This window comes from Athene cunicularia (assembly GCF_003259725.1).
Source record: "Athene cunicularia isolate RWA chromosome 3 unlocalized genomic scaffold, athCun1 chr3_part1, whole genome shotgun sequence".
In the NCBI taxonomy this organism is placed as follows: domain Eukaryota; kingdom Metazoa; phylum Chordata; class Aves; order Strigiformes; family Strigidae; genus Athene; species Athene cunicularia.
This window is the reverse complement of record NW_020799097.1, coordinates 92,155,285-92,179,715: the sequence shown is the minus strand read 5'-3', so window position 1 is coordinate 92,179,715 and position 24,431 is coordinate 92,155,285. Positions and strand designations below refer to the sequence as shown.

The window sequence follows — 24,431 nt, the reverse complement described above, 5'->3', positions numbered from 1 at the left end:
TTAATTTCAGGCCATTTGTAGGTAAGAATTATAGAAATGGTTGTGTAGGATTTTATCTCCATTTGCAGTTTTTTTACAGTTTCCAGAGGTGATCTGGCAGAAGAGATATCAGCTATTGTGTGAGATCAACTATTTTATCTCAATCAACCCTCAGTAACAATCCAGACTAACTGGATAAATTTTGCAATAGGCAAAGCAGGAAAGTCTCACAGGACCACTTCTGCTAATTTAGTTGTGAAAGGAACCACCAGCAAATCACTTGATGGGACCATATTATAGTGTTCTGAATTCTGAATTTTAAAATTACAGATATACATTCCATATTTTGTAAAAGACTAAAGAGCAAGAAAAGAATATTTTTCTCAGGCAAAGTTTATAAAAAGAAATTTGTTATATTTTAATTTATTAAATGCTTTCCCATAATTTTTTTTTTAATAAACAGAAAAAAATCATTAAGGTTGTACCTGTATTGTATGAGAATCACTTGCTTGTCCAAGAATTTCAAGAAGGGCAGGATCAGAAACAAAAAAGAATCTAGGAAACAGTAGTCGTTTCTTCTCTAAGTATCTTTAAAATTGAACAAGATTTTTATTAGAATATTTCAGTTTTTCAATTTTTTCTACATAAGAGTGAAAGCAAGACTGAAATACTATTAATATTTAATATAAACTATTTACAAAATAATGTCTTTTTAATATTAATTGTATTTTAAAAAATCAAACCATTTTGTATTAAATACATCAAGAATCAAATAATCCATACCCTGTAAGTGATTTCTGACATAATTCCAGCTGTTCATGTAAATGAGGGAGAAGTTGTTTCATAGTCTCATCTCCAACACAGCAGTTAATTACATTTGGGGTTTCATGAGCTCGTTGCATTATTCTTATCCATGATTTGTCAATATTCTGAAAACGCTTTGCTTCCTATACGTAACAAAACCAAAGTATTTTCATGGCATAATCTGTTAGAAGTTATTACACAGATAGCTTTTAATACACAAGAATTGTAAAGTTTACCTGGGGTAACTGTTTTGCAATATCTCCCCCTACAAAAACAGCTTCAAGATAAATCCAGAGATTCTGCACAACCAGCCATTCTTCAATTATATCTGTAGAGCTGCTTAGCTTATAAATCCAGCTCTGAATTTCCTTTTTAAATTGTGTATTGTATCTGAAAAAAGGATGAGAAGCAGAAATTTTATAGTTCTAAATAAAGCTATTATAAAATAAATACTTACAATAGTGAAAAAAACCCAGCAAGCAACACTTGTTTTGCTTAGAGCAAGAAGAATCTCATGGAAAACTTCTACCAGCCGGATTACATTCAATATAATGAGACAAGAATTTGCTGCTAATACTTGAAAATCTTCCACCTGAGGAAGTTTTTCATTACACATTGTCTCATTCTTTTTCATTAAAAAATAATATACCATTCAAATGTACTGCTGATTTAGTAGTAATACAGTTGGTATCTCTGTGCTTTTGAAAAAAACATACACAACCAATTTAAAAGTACCTATTAGTCAGTAAAGACCCAAGAATCATTAAACTGTCCTCCATCAATGTTATAATTTCTGATGATTCAGTTCCCTTTAACAGTAACTCTCCTCTCCCTCTGAATGATGAAAAGCTCAGAATTTGGCTTCCCCAAACATCAGCTATTTGAGCTAGTTTGGCTTCTATATCCTTTTCCTTTATAGCAGATATACATATATCCTGCAAAGCAACAAACTCTTTTTAGAATCAACATACTTCAGAAATTAAATATTTCCTAATATTACACATCTAGTAATATCTATTTAAAAACAATAGATGGAATTTTATAAAATAGTACACAGATGTTTCACACAAATGAAGAGATCACACTACTGATTTTACTCACTCAAAATACATGTATGGATAACCAAAAAATGCACACTCGGAAATGCATGGATATAAAATTTCTGTGGCTTCACATTTTGTTTTTTTTGCATAACAAGATTTCTGAATCATCATTTCAACAAGGTTTAGGATAATGATGTAGACTCATCACCAGATAAACTCTCAATCATATCACATTTCTATTTATAGAATCTCAGAATCTAAGAATAATTAGGTTGGAAAGATCTTCAAGTCCAACATTCTATTCAAATCAGAGCTTAATTCAAAATTAAGTAGATCACCTTGGAATACTTCTATATAAATCAAGTATGAATATAACAATAACTTTTACATGCATAGTCACTCTATGAAACTTGCAAACCCCATTGAGAGCTTTTCTGGGTTATGTGGGGGATCTTATTAAGTCATATGAAGAAGCTATAAAGAACTAGAGAAGTATTCACATTAAATATTAATAAGCATGGTGCTTTCATCTAAAATTTCTGATTTATTAAGAGATCTTTAAAGCAACCATAGTTAAAAAATTAGGTGACCATGTTCATTTGAAGTTTTGTTTGATTTTTATCCTGTTAATAAAGGGCTAAAAAAATTCATAGAAAATAGGGCTAGGAAGAACGTGAAGAGATTATCTAAAAATAAGTGTCCAAAGATTCCATCTGCTATCTCTGTCTTTGTTCATATGGATAAGAACTTCTAAATAAAATGTAAATATAAATTATTTTAAACTAGTGTGGTCTGATTGAGAGTCAAGGACTTTAATGAAGTAAAAATTACTCTTTAAAAATATGATAATTTTGTAAGTAATACTTTTTTTTTCCCCTGACAATATAAAATGAACAAGGATGGGAAACATGAATGCACATACCTCAATATCATCTTTATATTTAAGAATTGGTGCTTCCATGATGTTTCGAAGGCAAAAAGAATCAGATTCTATATCAAATTGATGTCCTGTTGTTTCAGCAATACGATTCCAGTGTCTTCGCTTCATTGCTTTGTCGGTCATCATTTCCAGCAAAGGACACGACTCACTAAAATCATCAATTGTTTTCTTAAGATCTAAAAATGTTTGCCAGTGTTGGACTCCTTTAGGTAGTCTACGGCACCTGCAGTTGAGTTAAATTGATACAGTAGTTAATGCCTCTTTTGTCAAAATAGTATTTGTTTAAACATTTTAAAAACAGACAAGGAGATATGAAGTAGCTTGTACTGAGGTCAACATTTTCTATGTAAAATTCCAGTTTGCGTCAATTAGTATACCTTTTTAGGAAAAGGTAATGCAAATGACCTACTAACAAATCATATTTATAGTTTTAACCACTGCTATGTTCTTTGCAAATAAACAGAAATATTGCAGATTGCATTCAAACATAGTTTATCTCCTGCTTATCATCACAAACTCTTTATTGGCAAACAAAACCAAAGCAAAATTAGATTTTACATATGCAATCCTTGTACAAATATAATATTTACTTTGGGTTACAATACCAGTAATACACATGGCATATATTAACATACCACTTCAGAGATAAACATGGAAATTAGAAAGATATCACAACCTTCTCCTCTACTTTTGGTTAGTGGTCCTGAAACTATTCACTAAGAAAATAAAAATTACATACTTCTAATGTGAAAACTCCCCAACAAAATAGTAAATGAATATTCACCTCTTTGACCACACATTTACAGAGCCTGCACACAAAGAATTAAGCAGTTGACCCACCACAGGAATATCCTAAAAAGTAATAAAGTCCGGATCACATTTCCCTTGGTTTTGCATCCTTTGTCACATCTCTCTACCTCCCATTGATATAATTTCATAAATTCTGTAATCAGGTACATACAGCAGTCTGTGTCTGGTTTAGAGCTATGTTGGTGCTGTGTGGTTGCCAGTACATTCATGCTGATTACTCCATGGTTGCTGTCAAACAATGTTTAATACCTGCCTACCTTTCCCTTAGGGAGAAAAGTATTTTTTGTTTGGTTTTGGACTACTGTGAAGCTTTGACTTTTATAAACTTAAGGTTATCTTGTGAGAAAACTGCCTTGTTGAAAGTTGAAATTAGCCAATAGATTAAAAAAAAAAAAAAAAAAAAAAAAAAAGAATGCTGAGAAAGAGGAGCACAGATGTGATCAAACAATGACATCACAGATCACCTTCTTCCTTAGAAAATCAGGCAAAAGAACTGAGTATTTTATAAATTTCTCTATTTGCGGCCATTCTTTCCATCCATTAGTGAAGAGTTAATGTTAGGTTCTGTGGTTTGGGACACAGGAATCAGAGACAGCAGACACAGATTTTGAATGACATGCTAAAAGTTCCAGAGCTGGGAGCCCTGTTATCCTTATTGAGTCTTGTGAATCAGGAGATAACATTTTATACAAAGACAAGATACTGCCAAGTAGGTGTTTGTCAACATCTTGCTTCATTGAGAGACACTTAATCCCCAAAATTCTACCTGCATACATACATGGAAAAGAAAAATACTCTTTGGAACATATTTCCTTGAAAGGCTAATTGGTTTCTGGTTAAAGCTTCTGTGAGAGACGAGAAACCAGGCCTGTGAGAAAGACAAACAGCCTGGAAAAGCAAAAGTTGAGGCTGATTGAAGAAATGACTCAAACACTCACAAGACAAAACTATGAGTCACAGGGTACACTCTGTGGAGGCCGAAGCTGATAAGGCTGCCCCATGCAGCTGGGGGAGAGAGCCCTGTGGAGACAGGACGGCTCTCCTCTGGGGCACCTGGGCAAATTTCAAGGGCCATGTGTCCAGTGAATGAACTTTGCTTCATTATCCATGAAATGCATATTAAAGTTGACACCCCTCAATATGCTAACGAGGGCTGTCATGATCATGCTAATTACATCATCCCATGGAACACCTTACCCCTCCCCGTACATGGGATACGTAGGTCTGTGGGTTGACCTAGGGGACGGACCCAAGGAAAGTGGGTATAAATCAAAGGGGAGAAGAAAGGGCTGGCTCTCTCTCTGCCCCCCTCCTCTCTCTGCCTCTCTCTCTCTCTGCCCCCCTCTCCCTGCCCCCTGGCCATCTGGAGAGAGCAGTGAAGCGAAGAAGACGGATGCCAGCAAAAAAGACGGCCGCCTCCTGGAACCCTCGCCGTCGGGATCAGTGCAGGAACCCAGACCGGTGATCTGTATTTCCCCATTCCCTCTATCTCCCTCTTTTCCTTTTTCTGTTAAGAAATGCAAGACATATTATATTGCTTACCACAACTTGCTCTGTACTTAGCCAATTATCATGTGTTCAATTAGTGCATTGTAGGTAGTTAATAAATGCTTGAACTTGGAGACTTGTTGTCCGCTCCAATTGGGGATTTGCGAATCTGAGTCACTTGTCCCCCTAGTCTGAGCGGGACGTGACAGCTTCCCACTTAGAAATTCAGAAATAATGTCAAACTAAGAATCAACCTTCAACTCCGTCAAAAGTGCAACTTCAAAACTGTGGAAATTCTTCACTTACCAATTTTATGCCTTTGATATATTTGATACATCAGTTAACTTTCAGGAAGATATATATTTACTAGACTACCATGACACCCTGGACTAGAAGCCAATAACAAAAAAATTTCAAGTAAAAAAGTCCACATTCTGGAGTACTCTCCTCTGGTTTAGGCAGCTTATGCTACTATGTTTGGGTCACCTAAACCTGTCAGTGTGATAAGCCATGAAAAAATGCTAAACTAACACTAAAAGGTAAGTCAATATTGACATTGATATATTTTGATATATTTGATATATATCAATATAATTGATGCACTGAATAGAAGGAAATGATGGGTAAATAGGTGGGATAAGTACTTAACAGCCTAAGAAAGAACTGTTCATACTGAAGGTTTTTCTCTTCACTGCAGTTGTAAAAGTAGTTGCCCTTTTACACACTTCTAATTAAACTACATGAAACATCAATTTCAGAGTAAGACAATTTAGCTCTTGTAGAGCCCTTTATTTCAGCAATTAGACTTTAACATTATCTAAGACTGATTTATAGCTGTTTTAACAGGCCTGCACTGCTCTACAACTATAGTATAGATATACTGTACCAAATACTGACACAAGTACAAATGTACATCAATTAGTCATGTCTTTATTTTGGAAATTAGTTATGAAAGATTCTGGACTACTGTTTTAATAGGAAGAATGGGGGTGCAAAGAAAGTGTCAACAAAGTTGGAGTTGTTTTAGGATGGAGTTTACCAAGATTATAACAGGACTCTATCAGGTAGCAGCAGAGTTGGGGACTGCACTCAACAATGCAGTTATTCTGTTGTAAAATAATCCTTGTTCTATACTATATTTCTTCCCAAAATAATAGATGTACTTTTGAAAATATTAATAATAAAGTTAAATTAAAATGTTAGAAAGTACTGTTGAATCAAAGTAATTACATCTAATCCTCTCAACAGTGTCAAAACTATTTTACGCTTTTCAGCATTACTGCAATGTCTGTAACTTTTTTTCACAAACCCATACTATTTAAGATACTCAGCACTGTTAATACATTTGAAATGGCAAAAACATTAAAAAAAATATTCTAAAAAACTCAGAAACATTATTCTTGTATTCAGGACTTAAAATCAGTGGGCTAATGCTCCTAGTTGAAGAACTTCCCGTTTTACAACTAAACTTTCAGCTCAACCTCTTGGTTGGTTTAGCTAAGAAGCTCGACTCTTTGGATGACTATGCCCTTCAATTATCAAAACTACAGGTAAAAGGCTGGTTAACTAAAAAAATAGTGTTATTCCACTCTTCCTTGAGGAACCTAATTTATGAACCTTACTCACAGAAGTTTTGTATTTGAATATATCAAATAGCTTTACTGAAGTCAGCTAAATCTTAATGAGTTTAATATCAGTTATAGTTCATATTATGACATACCTGTTTTGAAAATCCAAAAGTTCAGCATTAATTTTTTCAATATCTACATCTGTCCAAAGTATGTCATAATAACCACTGATACTGTTTATTGCAGCATCATATAATCCATACAATTTCTGAAGCAAACTTAACTCCTTCCTGGGAAAAAAAGTAATCATACAGATAATTTCAATCAGCTATTTGGATATTTCACAAAAGTTGAATACATGGTATATATCATATTGCTACAAAAATTTGAGATAGATCTATTAGATTATGTTTCTTAATGTAGGAAAGAACACTTCATGAATAAAATCTGCAAAAAAGAGCAGACAGCTGGTGCTAAGGACCTAATATCCACACTAAACATGTTTGGGCAAAGTTATACTTTAGTCTAGTTCTGTAAAACTTCGATTCATCCATAAGGAACCTAGCTTATGTACCCTGAGCAGGCTCTGCAGTACAAAGCAAAGCATGGCAAGTGGGGACAATTAGTTGATTTATTATGGAAGCACTCTCTGAATCTGAACTAAAACACTGATCTAAAAACAGCCAGAAAGGGTCAGATCCTCATCTGGTGTGAGTCATCATCAAACCATTGAAATGGCTGGTGCAGAAACTTTAGAATCTGATTCTTATTTGTACAGCTACTAAAAAAATTTAGACTATCATAAAAGTACTAGTTATATCTTTCATATATGATAATACACTGACCTTTCACTGACTTTTCCTTGTTAGCTCTTCAGACCATATCTTAATATATAGTACTATATCTATATTTACTCATCTACTTATATATAAGTATATATATTTTTTCCTAGGACATGATATTTTGCTCGTTTATATAGTATTTACATGTAGTAAAATAATCTGGTTCTGTTACCATAACAAACACTTTTTTTACTGGCAAATTCATTAGACCTCTAAATTTTTTTTTTTATTTTTTTTTTTTAATTTAAGGCAATGGAAACCTTCTATATTGTAATATTTCTCTCTTTGACATACCTTAAGCCTTTCTAACATACTTAATAAACATGTAGGACAAACAACAGTATCTACAGTTACCTGATTTTATGCAAAACTTCATAGTCTGTGACAGGCAATCCAAACAACTGTTGACCTGATGAGTATGTGATAAACTTTCTCCACAACTCATCAAAGTTAGCCTGATAAAATTAGAATTCATACAGACAAAATGAAAATATTTTTATAATATAAGCTGTAATTTAACATTGCCAAATAATAAATTACTAAACAGTTCTAAACTTGTCCTAAAACAATTCGATTAGAAGTTCATTTAAATGCCTGAAAACATTTTTGAACTAAAATTTTGAACAGTTGTCATATAATGTAATACTCAAATCCATATATTGAATTCAAATAATGAAAGTTTACATAAGAAGCAATAATTTGAAGAAGCATTTTATAAAAATGGAATGTGAAATTGGATGGTAAAATACACAGCCTGATAAAAACACTGAAGAGTGCCATAAATTACTATTACTTTCAAAGTATAACTGCTGTCCAAAGGATATGATCACCACAGAAAAAATGGAAAGAATTATTTTGGCAGTTACTATCCATAAAGAAAAATAATAAATACAGTAAATTCAACTAAAACCACTCAGATTTCAGTATATATACTAGACGCATTAGGAGGTTTAAGCACCTTCTGTTAGTTAGTGCTTTTCACAAACATTGAATTTACTTTTTACAGTCTATACAATATGTAAAAGACTGACAAAAGTCCTGCTGAAAAAAAAAAATCTTCAAGTTCCTATAACTTGCAGAGAAAGGAAGAAGGATTAAAAACAGATTAAAATCTGGTTATGGACCCATGAACTAAGGTTCATAACAAACAAACACCAAGTTGAAAGACAATTATCTAATGGAAAACATAGTCTCTAAAAGATTGGCTTGTGTGACTGAAATGTAACCTGGCTTTTCAGTCATTATTGAGTTGTACCTGACTCTTCCCCTTCTACTGCTTTTATTACTTCAAGTTGATAATTTCTGCTTACAAAACATGAAGGGTGAAGCAGGGTTACATACACATCAATCAATCAATTAATTCTTCCACATTAAGGAAAACATTGCCTGATAGAAACTAAAGTATTTTTAACATGATACTACACAGAATATCCACACAGATACATGTACCAAAGATTTTAAATGTGTCTTTTTCTAAACTTGTTTTGATAAGCAATAGCAAAATTATTTGGAAACTTAATAATTTATTTTCTTACCTGAAAGGTCTGTAGCCTATTACTGGCTTCTCGATGTGAAATACCTGGAACCATAGGTCCTTCCTTTCAAACAAGCAGGTAACAAAAATTGAATATTAATTCTCAAAGTGACTGAAAGCCACTGTATATTTACAGGTCATCACAAAATGCATTGGTTTTGGTAATCAAAAGTTATGTATCTTGGTAATGCAATACTTACAATAGTAAATATAAGAAAAGATAACTTTTATGAAATCAAAAATTATTTAGCTTAAATAAACTCAATACAATTAAACTTTCATTTTTTTGTATTTTGTTCTTTTGTTGAAAATAAAATACACAGTGAGTGGCCTGAGACTCTTTTTTAATGTTGATGTGTGAGAACATGTGCTACAATTTCTAAATTCATTTCTAAATCATTTTCTAAATAAAGATTTCATGGCAAGTTGTACCACCAGGGATTCTTTTCTTTCCTGACAGAGTTCTGTGCAGTGCTATTTCTTTATAGTGAAAAGTTTGACCTACAGTGATGACTGCTTAGCAACTATGGCATCAAACATCCAGTAGCTGAGCAGAATAAAATTCTGGCACCCAACTGCTGCAAACCAAAAACATTGAAAAACTAAGTACAAGTCTTACAAGTAACTACTAAATTCATTTACCGTTTCATATGACATTTCAAAGTTTGACACATCCTCCCGAAAAACTGCGACTGATTCTAGCAAATTACTCTTAAATTTGGGCTGAACTTGAACCAAGACATCTTGAACTTTGGTCTGATATACAAAAGATTAAAATCAAAGTTATTTCTTTAAAAATCAGAAACAGATATTTAAGATACTTGTATATAATCCAAAATAATAAATAAAACGTAGTAAAATTCTGAACAAAAATTATTTGAAGCTGAAGAGATTGGGTTTTTTTCCTTTTATGGTGTTATATGTTCAACTGGTGAGATGAAAAGTGGAGAAATAAAGAAAACAACCAAAAACCATAATGAAATCTCTCCTCCACCTTTAAGCGAACATGTTTCACTATGAGGCGGTGGGTGAAAAAAAAAAAAAAAAAGGACACAGAAAAGGGAAGAAAAAAGATCCTATTCTCTTCCTTCCCTCCCTCCAAAAAAAATTCTCAAAGGCCAAAGTGTTATGGTCCTCTTCCTTATGGATGGCTCAGCCATCTCTTTAACAACTTTCTGTTGTTTGGTTTTTTTTTTTTTCAAAATCTTGAGAGAAAGAACCAAGAGCTGTATGAAATGCAAATGTAAAATATAATCTTGAGCTTCTGAGTCCTTTCCAGAGTGATTAACGTGTGGGACAGGATCTAAATAGTTTCAACAAAATATCTACATATTTCTGTCTAACCTTCTACACTACAGAAATTATTCAATAAACTTCTGAGGTATATAAGGCTGTCCTAAATGATAAAGGTAAATGTGCAATCAACACTTAGGGGTAAGGGCACTGGCAGATTATGCACTTAAAAACAGGTAATCAATCTAAGGGTAGTAATCTTACTGACAAGAATGACACAAAAACTGGAAATGAAGGGGAGCAGAAAGATACAACAAATTACTAATTTTCTTGCAGGTTTTAAGCATATACCTAAAAGCTACAATAGTATTTAAATATTAAAGAGCTCAATAAAAATAAAATTAGAAAATGAACATACTAATAAAAGGTATAGACACTAGTGTGCAACTGAAGGCCAAGGGCAAGAAGACTGAGTGGAGTGAAAACTAGTCCTGCAATGTCATTTGTACTCTAAAAAAAGCACATGAAGACAAATGGAAAATATAGTTTTATGTACTTACAGATTGGGTCTGTAATTTATTGAAAGAATATCTCAGTGTATCAACTCCTTCTGATTCCTCTTTTGTAACCTCAATTCCAAATGTATTTAAAATGGCATAGGCTTCCTAGATGAAAAAAAAAAAAACAAACAAAAAAACCCACTTTAAGAATGATGCATTTTATGTTCATTTGCAGGAACACAGATACAACTTTTAACAAACATTTCAAAGAAAATCTGTTCTTGTAATTTAGGCATAAAATACTTATTTGTTTTTTTTTAAATAAGGGTGATGAATGAAGAACTAGGAAACAACATCAAAAAATATTTATTCAAAGATGTCTTTGATGAAATTCTAGAAAAAATATGCAAACACAGTAAAATAAATATTAAAAATAATAAAATTTTATCATCTCAATAGTATTTTATTCCAGATCTACATTTCACTCGAATGTAGATTTTGATAAATTTTTCCTAACTCTGAATAATTATACACACTAAACTCCACATTTTTAAATGTTTTGCCAATTAATCTATGAAATATTTGTTACTATGTTTTGCCAAACTATCAAATACCTACATATGTACCTGTTACAGAATTCATCTTTCTTATCACTTGTTCTCATTCACAATTTTTTGCATATCTTCTGCTTTATTATTTTCCTCCTACACACATGGCATTATTTAGAAATAAGATTTTTTATTTTATAGTTTCCCAATAAATAGGCATAAGATTTCCTAATGAAGAAAACCAGCAGTGTGCAAGTGTGCATTATGTTAGAAAACCAGCAGTGTGCAAGTGTGCATTATGTTAGCTGCTCCTTCGACCTACGACTTTCATTCTGTGTGATTTGTGATGGTTGATAACCAGTTTATTCCATGCAGATATCTACATTTAGAATTCTCTCATTTTCAACTTCCTGAGAGAGGAATAGACTGAACCACTGAGGTTGAGAGGGGTTTCTGGAAATTGCCTAGTCCAACCCCCCCTGCTCAAAGCAGGGCCACTTAAATCAGGTTGCCCAGGATCGTGTCCAGTCAGCTTTTGAATATTTTCAAGGACAGAGAGTCCACAAACCCTCTGGGCAATCTGAGTGCTTGAGCACCCTCACAGTAATTTTTTATTAGGTTTAAATGGAATTTACCATATTTCAGCTTGTGCCCATTGACTCTTGTCCTGTTACTGGCTGCCACTGAGAAGAGGCTGGTTCCCTCTTCCTTCTAACCCCCATCAGGTACTTATACACATTGATAAAATACCCCCTACACCTTCCTTCTCCAGAATAAATATTCTCAGCTCTCAGACTCTCCTATTATGTCATTCTCCAATTGCTTAATCAGCTTTTGCTGAACTCACTCCAGTAGGTCTATGTCTCTCTTGTATTGGGAAGACCAGAACTAGACACAGCACCCCAGATAAGACTCATACACAAGAGGAGATCACCTCTCTCAACCTGGTGGCAACACAACTCCTAATACAGTCCAGGATACCCTTAACCTTCCTTGCTGGAAGGGCACTTTTCTAGCTTATGTTCAACTTGGTGTACACCAAAAAATTCAGTTCTTTTTCTGCAAAACTACTTTCTACCCAGGCTGCACTGGTGTCTAGGGGTATTCATCTCTTGGGACAGGATTTGGCATCTCTCTTTGTTGAACTTCATGAGGTTCCTGTTAGCCCATTTTTCCATCCAGATCCCTCTGAACCCCCCTGACAACCATCTAGTATGTCAGCCATTCCTCCCAGTTGTGTCATCTGGAAACTTGTTAAGGGTGCACTCTGCCCCATCTACCAAGTACACAGTACTAGACCCAGTATGGACCCCTGGGGTGTACCACTAATTGCTGGCTTCTAACTAGATTTTGTGCCACTGATCACAACCCTTTGAGCCTGACAGTTTGAGCCTGACAGTCCACACCATCAGTTTGTCAATGAGGATGTTATGGGAGACAGCATCAAAAGCCTTGCTACCATCACAATAAAGAATATCCACTAGTCTCCCCTTGTTCACTAGTAATTTCATTGTAGAAGACTAACAAGTTGATCAGGCATGATTTTCCCTTGATAAATCTGCATTGACTATGCTCAATCCCCTTCCTGTCCTGCTTTTCGTTACACCAAGTCCTCTTTCCTTCAATTATGATTTAGTAAGAAATATAATGCCTAATCATCCCATCAACAAAGTTATAATTAAATCTACCAATAAAACAAAACATCGACATTACCGATCAGTAATTGTAAATGTTGACATCGTTCTATATTCATGTCTTGAATTTTCAGGTCTACATTCTTTCATTATTTAAGGAAAGTTCATGGAAAAAAGGTCTAAAAGTGAACTGTTCACATGGTTAACCATACTGATATCAAGGGAACTCATTAAGTTAATATAAAAAGGGAGGAAATGGTTGAAAGATAAACAAAATATAAGTGGTTTGGGAAAGAACTTTTATCCTAATAGTCATCTCAAAGTGCCAGAAGCAGGTGTAAATGAACAAGCAATGTTAATACTTCATAATTTTGTATACCTTCTATTTATTTATTTACAAATTTTGCATCATTTCCTACACATGTAAAATCTATCAGAATGACATGTTGAACTCAGTTCCTCTTGCTTATTTTATTTAACATCCACGAGTATAATTATCATGTCCATATTTTCAGCCTGAAGACAGTCAGACTAAGAAATAACATTGAGTTGATCTGATTACTTTCAATGTTGGAATTATTGTTCAGGTTCTTCCTTTACTTGTTTAACCTCTAGCTCTTCTGGATCACAGAACTGGTTATACTTGCCTTTAAATACTCTCTGTACCATTGCTGGCTTACAAACCACCACATGAATTGCTAAGATAAAACCCACTTTCTTAACATAAAACTAGTAAAAGTGACAACAATCCACTGAAAGTCCTTTCTGGTATCATGTTCATAGAACAGTCTTCAAGAAAGAAAATGTTAATTTACAATACAACTTCTTCTCCAAAAGGTGGATGAAAATGTAAAAAAAAAGTGTTCTATTAAGCTGAGTGTTTCAGAGTGTGATAATAAATACCAGGTATATATAAAACCTAATGAGCTTCGTTTACCTTCTTGTAGGGAAAAATAAAAGAATTAGGAAAGTTTCTGACAGCATACAGTGATGTGTGGCTCCATGAATATATTCTGGTTATATTTAAAGGGGTTAGATGATCAAGATCTTTGTCTACAGATACAGAAAAATTAAGAAGAGGATTAAAGTTAATGAAAATAGCACACTACAAAAGGGAGAATATTGCTCCTTCCTCGTGTGCTCTCATCTGTTTATTTGTGCATGTTGTCTCCTATATTGTATTTATATTATAATTTATTTGAGAGAGAATAATTTTTACTCTCCTGCATTTATACAGCATCTAGCAAAGTATCTGATACTGATTAATAATTTATACTATAAAGAACCACAAAAATATTACTCTGTTTCCATCTTCAGTCTAGATCATTCACGACAGTAAACTCATTGTTTTGCTTCTCAGTTTATCTTATGATTCTTATTATATCATTTTAATCAAAGTTAAAACAAATTAAAAGTCATCTTACTTCAATAGGTCCCAGACTCATATCCATTTGAATGTTATTATCACGTACGATAGATAAAGCTTCCATTGCAAATCTGACATCATCTAAGTCATGCAGAGGTCGAGACAATTTCTTTAAATATTCATTTATGAACAGCATCATGTCAGTCATTTTCTTTTTATATTCCTCATTTAAATAATGACAGAGGAGCATCTTCCAGGCTTTGGCTTCAATTGCTAAAGCTATTTTCAGTGGTCCTAATTTAAAAAAATAAATTATTCAATCTATGTCTTAGGCTTTTTCTGTAAAAAAAACCCACATCATCACTTATGGTTCTTTAACAGCAATTAGGAAAAGCAGACAGGTAATCCAATTACTGCATTTTAAAATTTTCAAAACAATTTCAGCTATACTTAAATATATTTTTGTTGGTTTATAGTATATTATAATAAGCTTATCTATGTATATTTGGTAAGCTTCTCTAATAGAACATATAAAGAAAATGAAGAAAGAAGAAAATGCCTACTTATTAATGTAGATTTTCAGAAAATACCTTTGATATATATTAACCAAATGCATAAAGATCAGTGGCGTTTAAATGGCTTATATCCCTTGAGGAAATGGCACCTTGGGATTTCACAATACTTTGCAACTAAAACTGTAAGGTGTCACATCATATCATATGTAGTTAACATATAAACACAAAACAACACCGAAGAGACAAAAAAAACAATCACTGGTGTTCCAGATTATTTTCAAAATAAATTAGGATTTTAATAGGCGTCATTTTGTACTCTAGTGAAAGAAACCAAAAGATACTAACAGCATATAACCTTTCTGCTCACAAAAAATTTACAGCAGATATAGTTCCTTCTTCAATAATATGCCTATTAGCATGAAAAATATGATTCCTGAAGGCCATGGGTAATTCAAGGCAAGTACTGTAAAAGTACTGGAAAGTACAGGGGTCCAGAAGCTAGACTATGTATATGATAGTAAATCAGTTCCTAAACCTAAGCTGAATATGAGAAAAATATCTGCTTCCCCAGATCATAAAAACATTTCATATCCTTTTTCCTGAACCTGGAAGACTTGGCTCCCTCTGATGCAGTGGTCACAGATGAGGGATCAGTGTAACCATCAACAAAATTAATGTTCTTTTGGATACACTGCTTCTTATCACACTTGACTGATAAATCATCACAGATTAATAGACAGCAAGAGTTTTCCAGAGTGAATTAATTGGCTCCAGAGGGGTTTCATTAATAAGAAGTTGCATCCAGGAATTGGATGAGGATATGCAGTCAGCAGTCTGACAATTTTGCTTATTCGCTGAAAGCAAGCTAGGGATAACACACCAACAAGATCCTAAAATGAACTCTATTCAAAGTGCAACAGCTTCTGTCTTCTCTGATGTGTGAGCAAGACAAATTGTACTGAAATGATTTCTCAGTCTAATCAATCTAATCTCTCAGAAAATGGGGGTTGCTCATTAGAAACATGACCACACTGATATTTGGAAAGGGATACATTTACTACTTGTCCCTAGAGAGCAACCATGATAGTGTTTGCCACAGAAAGTTAAAAAAAACTGCAAAAGTGACACTGGTCCACAGAAGACATGTTAGCTACATAATAATCTGAGAGATGAGACGGATAAGTGTCATTGAAATCCCTTCTTCTCTGTCATAGAACAAACAGCTTAATTCTTCAACAAGCAGTTGTCTGGAGAGAATATACTTTTCTGCACCTGACTTTTTTTCAGAATAAAAGGATCAATGACTATCAGGTTGTCAGGGCCACAGGAGGCCAGGTACTGAGGCATGGTGCTGTATAGAACTAAGGAAGCACAAGCTGTGTGAGGGAACACATTCCAACACCAGGGCTTGGTGACAGCTTCTCTACCTTTAAAGACACTATACAGGTGGACAGAAAAACATATGATATTCTGAGATCTATGGATGCTAAACATGGGAATGGCTAAGCAGCCATATGTCCTGCTGAAACAAACACTGATAGAGAAAAAGAAGCTAATACAGCTATGTGCTAGTCTTGCACAAATACCGAAGAAGGTGATTTATGCTTCCGATGCTCTTTGTAATCACTGATTGACCTGATGCCAGAGATGAGTGCCAGAGATAATCAAATCAGTATCAATACATATTCATTAACTCTTCAGCAGGTCCCCATGATAACTTCACACCCATGACAGAGTTTAATTTCTCCACTCCAAAGAGGAGAAGGCAAGAGGAATGGAGGGTTTTTTTCTGAGAAGGGCCTGAGTAAGCCCTGGCTGATCAGTCAGGGAGGTCTCTTCAGTAATTTCTATACATATTGTAAGCATTTTTTCCCAAGAATAAACCAAATAACTACTATTAGATTCATTATCTTACTGTACATACAAGGTTAAGAAAATGTCATACCTGTATGCAGTTCAATTGGACCAAGAGGAATAATGGGGTTTAAATCCTTCATCTCTTCCTCAAACATAGCATAGTGAAGTATTTCTTCTTTAATTTCAGTCAGAGATGGACAGCTAGCCAAAAATTGCTGTGTGTAGTTTAAAATCCACAAAAGTCAATCAACAAATGTCCTTTTTCATATTTTTATAAAACAAGTGGCAACAGTTATTCAGGAATTACTAAAAATGTGTGCCAATATTATACCTGGGTTTAGTCTTTTGTAGCCTTGCTAACAGGGTAAAATGGATGTGATGAGGAATTCATGTGTATCTATTTCTCTGTCAGTAGCTCTCAAGCTTGTTGGGAATTTCCAGTGAAATTTAACAGAGAAACAGATAGCCAAGACATGTTAAGTGCCCACTGGTTTTGTGAAAACAGGTAATGAGATCAAAAACTGTCCACACTTACAGGAAGACTACACCATTAGCCCAATTATGTGTGAAACAATCACAATAAACCACATTTTCTAATAGTTCCATGAGCAGAACTCAAGTGTAGAAAAGATTTGTGATTCTGAAAAGCTGCACCTCAGAAGTGTTACACAAGAGCTCTACTCAATATGCCTACATTGCCTGGGCAAGTAACAAATGATGAAAGCTGTTTCCCACTCCTATTCCTTTGTCTGAAAGTGCCCAGACAGGCAGTGGAAGGGTTAGCATAGTGCTAAAGAAAGAATGTAGCAACTAGGTCATATGTGTATAAGACTTAGCTACATTATTATTATTGAGGCTCTCTCTGTATCCTTTTCCTTAGTAGTAAGTAGAACAACCTAATAATATTTATTTGGTTAGACTAACTAAATTCTCAGCTCTGCATATAAAGTGGCTTTTTTAGCCCATATATACTGCAAAACTTGCACTGTGACACTCAGAGGATACCAGTGCTCCTGTAGCAAACAAGGTGATGTGATATTCATAGATCTACGTATGTAACAGAAAATTCAACTAAACCAAAGTTACAGAAAGTAGATATAGAAGCCAACTTTCTTCTACCAAGTCTCTAAATTCAAACTCTAAATTAAAACTCTGTTGTAGAACAGTGTGAAATATTCCAAAGCAGAAGTCAGAGAGACCTCCAGTTCCTGGAAACTAACTTTTTCTTGCTGTAGCAGACACTATATTTTTCTACCAAACGTATGGATTGAACTTAGAGTTCAAACAACCAAGAACTGAATAGAGGATTCGTGGAACACAGAATGAAGAACTCTCCTCCTGAAATAACTACAGGAAAGCTAGTGAATAAAAATTTGTATTAAACTCAAAGTAAACACTTTCCATAGAGAAAAATACACGATTATCATCACTGATGCTGTGGGAATGTCTGTGGGTTCTGGTATACATCATGTCAGACTGGGGTAGTTTCTTGTGGCCTAAAATCCAGAGTTCCACAAACAAAAAATAAAGCAATTAACAAATTAGGATCAGTTTCTCAGTATCTAGAATGGCACAGAATCAGGAAAAGCCAAACCCCAACATAAAAATGAGGTAGCATGCTATTACTTCTGTTTAGGAAATATACTAGTATATCACTGAAAGACAAAATAAGAATTTCAGCTGTTATTTCTGTTATATTGTTATATTTTCTGCATCTTTTTCCTTGATTTTTTTTTACCTTTATGTTTTCTGGTTTCAAATGATAAGGTTAATGAAGAACAGCCCTGTAGGTGATCATCATTAAACTCACCTGAATTTTGGCATCTCTATCTTCTGCCCACAGCACCTTGTATTTCTGAAAGTCCTGCAGAACTTCACTAGCTACTTCTCTTACAGAATTCACGGAAGAAGAGAGTAGCATGACTAGTTTAGAAATATCTTCATGTTCTGTAACACCTGAGTAAAAATTTCTTAGCTTTCTGACAAGCACATCATCTTCAACTGCTTCTGTAAAATGAAATTATATATAACTGAATGAACTATTAAAAGTGTTTAGAATTCTCTTCTAAGCATGTGCATGCCAAGTTAAGCGATGATGCTCTTCAGTAAAGCTGAGTAGCCTTCTTCAACTGTCTGCGATTGCTTAATATGAAAGTACCAAGTGCTAGTTCATACCAGGCTCTATACAGCCAGAGCAAATTCAGTCTACAGTGAATGTTTCTAAATGGAAAGAAAATAGCCTTCTTAATTTACAAAATTTCATTTTCTCCACTTTAACTTTGTTATAACTAGAACACCACAAGGCTTCATAAACATTGTGTTATGTTTTTTTTAAAAACTCATATACAGTGTTTTAATTGTGTAAAGCCCTTAAAACAGTGGAAGTTTCTTGAACTCTAACATGCTTCAAAGAAATAATTTCTTGTTATTCTATTTAGTTGTTTCAAAAAAGATGCTAAACTCTGGCAAGCCACATATAAATCATAGAATGATTTCAGTTGGAAGGGACCTTAATGATCAATTAGTTCCAACGCCCCTGCCATGGGCAGGGACACCTTCCACTAGACCAGGTTGCTCAAAGCCCTGTCCAACCTGGCCTTGAACACTGCCAGGGAGGGGGCAGCCACAGCTTCTCTGGGCAACCTGTTCCAGTGTGTCACCACCCTCATAGTAAAGAATTTCTTCCTTATATATGATCTAAATCTACCCTCTTTCACTTTAAAGCCATTACCCCTCATCCTATCACTACATTCTCTTGTAAAAAGTCCCTCCCCATCTTTCCCGCAGGCCCCCTTTAGGTACTGGAAGGCCACTATAAGGTCTCCCTGGAGCCTTCTCCAAGCTGAACAACCCTAACTCTCTTAGCCTGTCTTCATAAGGGAGGTGCTTCAGCCCCCCAGTCATCTTTGTGGCCTCTTCTGAACTCACTCCAAAAGGTCCATATCCTTCTTATGTTGATAATGAGTGCAGAACTGTTGTTTTGGATCTGCACTTGTCTTACAAACTGCTAAAATGAAAGTCTTTTGAGTCTTGTCTGAAATAGGTTAGAACTGAATGAAGAGAAAAAAAGAGAAGAAGAAAAAAAAAAAAAAAAAAAAATTTCAAAGGCAGTTTAGACACTGGTAACTGCTGGTCCAGTTACACTACTGATGTTGAAACTGAAGCCCTGTCTCCCTTAAGAACTACAAGTAAGCTAAAATAGAAGGAAAATAAAACACAATTTTCATGTCCCTCCTTCATTTTTGATTAATTGCTGAGAAAATCAGGGTCAATATAGACACTGATATACCTGATATCTGAGCCTCTCTTGTCATAACAATGCCTGAGAATTCTGAAGTAGATTTAAGAGAATGGAGACAAAAAATCCACTCTTTTCACCACACACACTGTTTAATGGGGGGGGATTTAGTGCAACTGCAAGTTCTCTTTTCATCTGAAGACTTTTCAGAGGTCTGGTTACTGGAAAACAAAGTCTCAGATTGATCCATCCTTGACAGTGTACTCCACCGATCTTATTGGCCAAACATTAACATATGGCCCCAGGGTTTGCTGATGAGTAGTTTAAAGGTAATGAAAAGGGTTACTTGCTGATGTATTTTACACAGCGGAGGAAAAGGCTATGACTGTCTGATGAGGATAGTTTGCTCTCACCCTGTTTGAAGTCCATTAAAGAGGTTAAAATTATACAAAGTACATCAGTAGAAGTCGTCCCAGATCTGGACTATCAAAAAGAAAAGCTTTCCAAGATGTTAAAGACTTTCCAAAGGAATCACAATAAATATATAACTGTATTGCAGATCACTGACTCAGCCAAGCAGCTAAGAGAACCTGATAGTAAAAATATATTTGAACTTTTGTGGATGCTTACAAAACATATGGAAAGATGATCAGAAATAATATTAAGAAAAAAAATCTGACTAGAACAAATGTAGGTCTATCTATAGTCTGAATATTCACATGAACAAACACTTCAGGTGTTTTATAATCCATTCTAGGACTATAGCCAACAATTAAAATCTTTACTGAAATCTAATTATCAGACTAGCTCTTGTTCTATTTCAATATTTCAATGAGAGTTAGTCTACAGTCATTGTTTATGGTTTCAACTAATTGTTATGGATACATTCCACAGAAAGCAGGTAAAAAGACCTTAGAAAGGTCTTAAAAAGACATACTTACTTTGCCTCATATTAAATAGGAGATTCAGAATCTATCAATTTTCCTAAGATTTTTTTGCTCAGAGTTCTTAACAGTTACATAGGCCTGAAAAGCTATTTCTGAAAAATACAGCTAACAAACCCAACAAATTAATTCAAGATAATCCACAGTTGGCCTCTTTGAAAAGTGATCTTATTCACAATATTTGTTTAAGGCATTTCTATTAAAGTAAAAAGTTGAAAAAAATGAAAAACCAAACCCAAAACCCAACACACTTACTTTCCCTTTTTTTGGCTGTTTTTCCTGGTGATCCAAAGCCTGCTGAAGATACTTGCCGTGTGCCTGATTCTGCTTTTAAACTAGATTTTTGCAAATGTCTCTGGCCCCACTGAGCAACTCCACGACTTACTTCCAGTATTAACTGAATCACACGATTGATGGCTTGCTGTATGTCATCTAAACTGGGAACAATTACCTATATAAAACAGTTGAAATAGCGTTGAAATAAATGCAACTGATTGTCATTTTCTAAGACCTCAGTTTTACTCCACTCATAGTAAATTGTGGAACTTGCCCAGAAGAGAAGTTGGAAAATGTAACTTTAACAGTTTGTCTGGCTCAGAATTGACTCTAAAGAAATTAAACATACTGTATTGACCTACTATCTAATTGTACATTCATGCTGTGGGTAAAATGACAAGCAAGCGTATAAGTAGATAGATTGATTGGGGTTTTTATAACTTCTACAGCATTTTAAACAGCATTTTTATAATTATTTTTATAGTACATAGGAATACATTACAAGCCTTGTTTTCTGCATTCTAGAATCATAAAGCATTAAAAATTTCAGGCCAAGATCCTCCTCTCTGTTGCTCTTAACGACTGGATCCTAAATTCTATGAAAGAACTGTGAGAGGGATGGTCATAAAAATACATATGGACAGGTTATTTTCAAAAAGATTTACAGCTATACAACCTCTCCTTCTAAGTGCTTATCTAGACATATGTTTACACCGTGGATAATTTCAGGCAAACAAAATCACCTGGATCAAAGTGTCAAACATCCTAGCTGAATAAATACTGAATGTTTCTTTTCTTCCAAAGCTAGCATTACCTCAAAATTGTTTGCAAGAGAGGTGTTTAGTAAATTAATGGAGCTCCAAGCAGTAGCCCTGAAGATCTCAAATTGTATATTTGGCAAGGATTTTGTGTCATAGTTCTGAGATTAATGTAATAATCAACTCAGAAGAGGAAGAAAACTTACATTCAGCTACCAGAGTACATGACAAAAGAACTGGAAGGAAAATGAGGATTCCTGATCTGAATCACGAACAACTAGCAAACAGAATAGGGTCAAAACACAGGCTCTGGTCTGCCATCATCTACACTGTATAAATGCTAGTATGCTCCCTCAGCATAGTTTGGGAAGATGCAAAAAAGCACTCTCCCAGAAAAAAGTCAGGCACAGTTTGGCACATAAAAGATGACAGAGGCTGTTCCTAACACACAGTTTGAATGCAAACTTCTGGATTCAGGAAGAAAAGTATTTACAACTGTGGGTACACACCATTTCACATCAGCTCACTTTGAAGTCAAAGAACAGCCTCTAGCCTGTTTTATTTAGTAGTACACAAACAGATATAAAGTCTCAAACCCAAAACTTTTGAACTGCATTGGCAGCAATAATGTTAATTGTGACTTTGTCCAGTCCTTGTTTGAAAATAATTCTTTGTAGCAAAAGGTGGACTAAAGGGAAACATCAGTTTCTCCAAAATACTGAGCAGGAGGAAGAACCTACCTTAGTGTGATCCAGGAAAGAACAGAACAGCATTTCTTGTTAAACTTCAAAAAAAAGATCACTTTTGTGATATGCTCAATCCTCAAATATAGTCTTCAGAACACCCATCTTATAGCTTTCACGTGCAAGCCATCATTATGAAATTATGAAATCAACTACAGGAGTGTTCAGAACAGGGATATAAATTGCTTGAAAGTGGCTCTGATGTTTTATAAATCAATTTCACAGATTGAGCAGTTGCATGCATAAAAGCAAGGATCTTGGAAAATCCTATTAGCATCAGTAAAGTGGTATTTTACCCATTACCTAATTACTGCCCTGGATCAGTGAAACATTTCAGAGGAGTGGAAAAATGGATTGACTTCCCATGGCTGTGGGTGGAGCTTGGGGCTTTATGCTTATAGAAATATCAACAAATAAAAATTATGAACACGGATTCAATATCAAAGGAATATCACCTTAGAACATGACCTTTCTTCCATTATAACTTCATTAATATAAAACTTTTAATCTTTACAAGACAACTGGATAATATGAAGTTACTTTCTCATATATAAAATACCATATATATTGGTGAAACAGAATTATCTTATTTTACAAAAGGAAATCAAATGCATGCATTAGTTCTTTGCAATCAAGCTGCCTTTTTGTTCTCTGCACACAGAAATCCACAGCTCTCTTCTTGGTTTTGAAACTTCTCATTTTTGTCTAGTGTTCCTCCTTCTAGTCATCTTACTTCCTATTGAGATGACTAAAACTGATCAAAGATAATGTTCATTATTTTTATCAACAAAGGATTTAAATTACACAAGGAAAAAAGCAGCTAAAAAAGAAAAAAACTATCATGAAAAATCTGTTCCAGCAATGCAACTGCTACATGTAAAGGAGAACTGTAATCATTCTGCAAAGAACACTGATTAATAAATTGCAGTATAATTGCTGAAACACCCAAGAACAATAAAAGGCCAGGTTCTTCAAGTACTGCTAAAACAGAACCAGGAACACTGGGACTGTGAGCACATTTCACCATTGCTCTCAGTGCACTGAAGTCTGAGTAACTGTTCTCCATTGGAATGGATGCTGGTTCAGTAGAAGTGTGTTCACATCCTCCACTTGGGCAAATGCAGAGACGACTATAAGACGGTGTATTTTACCTTACCTGTATGACACATAACTTACCACATTGGGAATAGCAAGCTGTACTTCTGCCTTTAGAAAAGAAGCAACCTCTTCAGGTTTACTTGGATAAACAGAAAATTTTGTTCTCCCAAATGTAGTTTTGCTGAAAATAATTATGAAGCATGTCATAAATACTTCACCAAGAAGCCCCCTCAAATTAACTTAGAAATATAATTTTGAGCTGCCTTTTCTGGGCAAATCCTCATGGAGAATTTTCACATTAAGTTATGAACTACTTGACAAAACTTACAGAAGCTTCTTGTTTAAAGGGCAAAGATAATAGCTAGGGCTCCATCATTCAGACAAAGGTTACTTTGGATCCAGCTATTGTTTTTGGAACTTTTTTATACAGAATATTTTCTGAATCTGGATTTTAATCTCTGAATTTAAGAATGATGGAAGACTGCCGGTGCTTTGAGTAGGGCATAAGAAGGTTTTACTGACCATTTTATGCAACAGTCTATCAAGAGTAAAAGTTCCTCATTACATTTTAGATAAATAAATATTCAACAGAAACTGAAAAAAGTTTCAAAGATGACAAGCTAGTGCAAAATGATAAATACATGACCTGAACTCATTCAAATCTAAAACTAAAAACAAAGTGCTAAGCACAATTTCTAAATGCTATGACATGA

General features: G+C 34.5%; 1 protein-coding gene across 1 annotated transcript in view; it reads right to left on the bottom strand.

Annotated features, from left to right (window-relative positions):
- The window catches only part of DNAH8 (dynein axonemal heavy chain 8), a 145,977-nt gene that overhangs the window by 84,589 nt on the left and 36,957 nt on the right, over positions 1-24,431 (bottom strand). The window contains exons 24-38 of the mRNA XM_026845011.1: positions 23,797-23,899; positions 21,093-21,294; positions 18,472-18,665; positions 16,750-16,876; positions 14,348-14,583; positions 10,802-10,906; positions 9,651-9,764; positions 9,010-9,072; positions 7,829-7,929; positions 6,785-6,922; positions 2,749-2,989; positions 1,519-1,718; positions 1,020-1,173; positions 763-926; positions 465-567 (exon numbers count right to left, since the gene is read on the bottom strand). Coding sequence (XP_026700812.1) covers positions 465-567; positions 763-926; positions 1,020-1,173; positions 1,519-1,718; positions 2,749-2,989; positions 6,785-6,922; positions 7,829-7,929; positions 9,010-9,072; positions 9,651-9,764; positions 10,802-10,906; positions 14,348-14,583; positions 16,750-16,876; positions 18,472-18,665; positions 21,093-21,294; positions 23,797-23,899 — 2,245 coding nt within the window. The remainder of the gene's footprint in view (positions 1-464; positions 568-762; positions 927-1,019; positions 1,174-1,518; positions 1,719-2,748; positions 2,990-6,784; positions 6,923-7,828; positions 7,930-9,009; positions 9,073-9,650; positions 9,765-10,801; positions 10,907-14,347; positions 14,584-16,749; positions 16,877-18,471; positions 18,666-21,092; positions 21,295-23,796; positions 23,900-24,431) is intronic.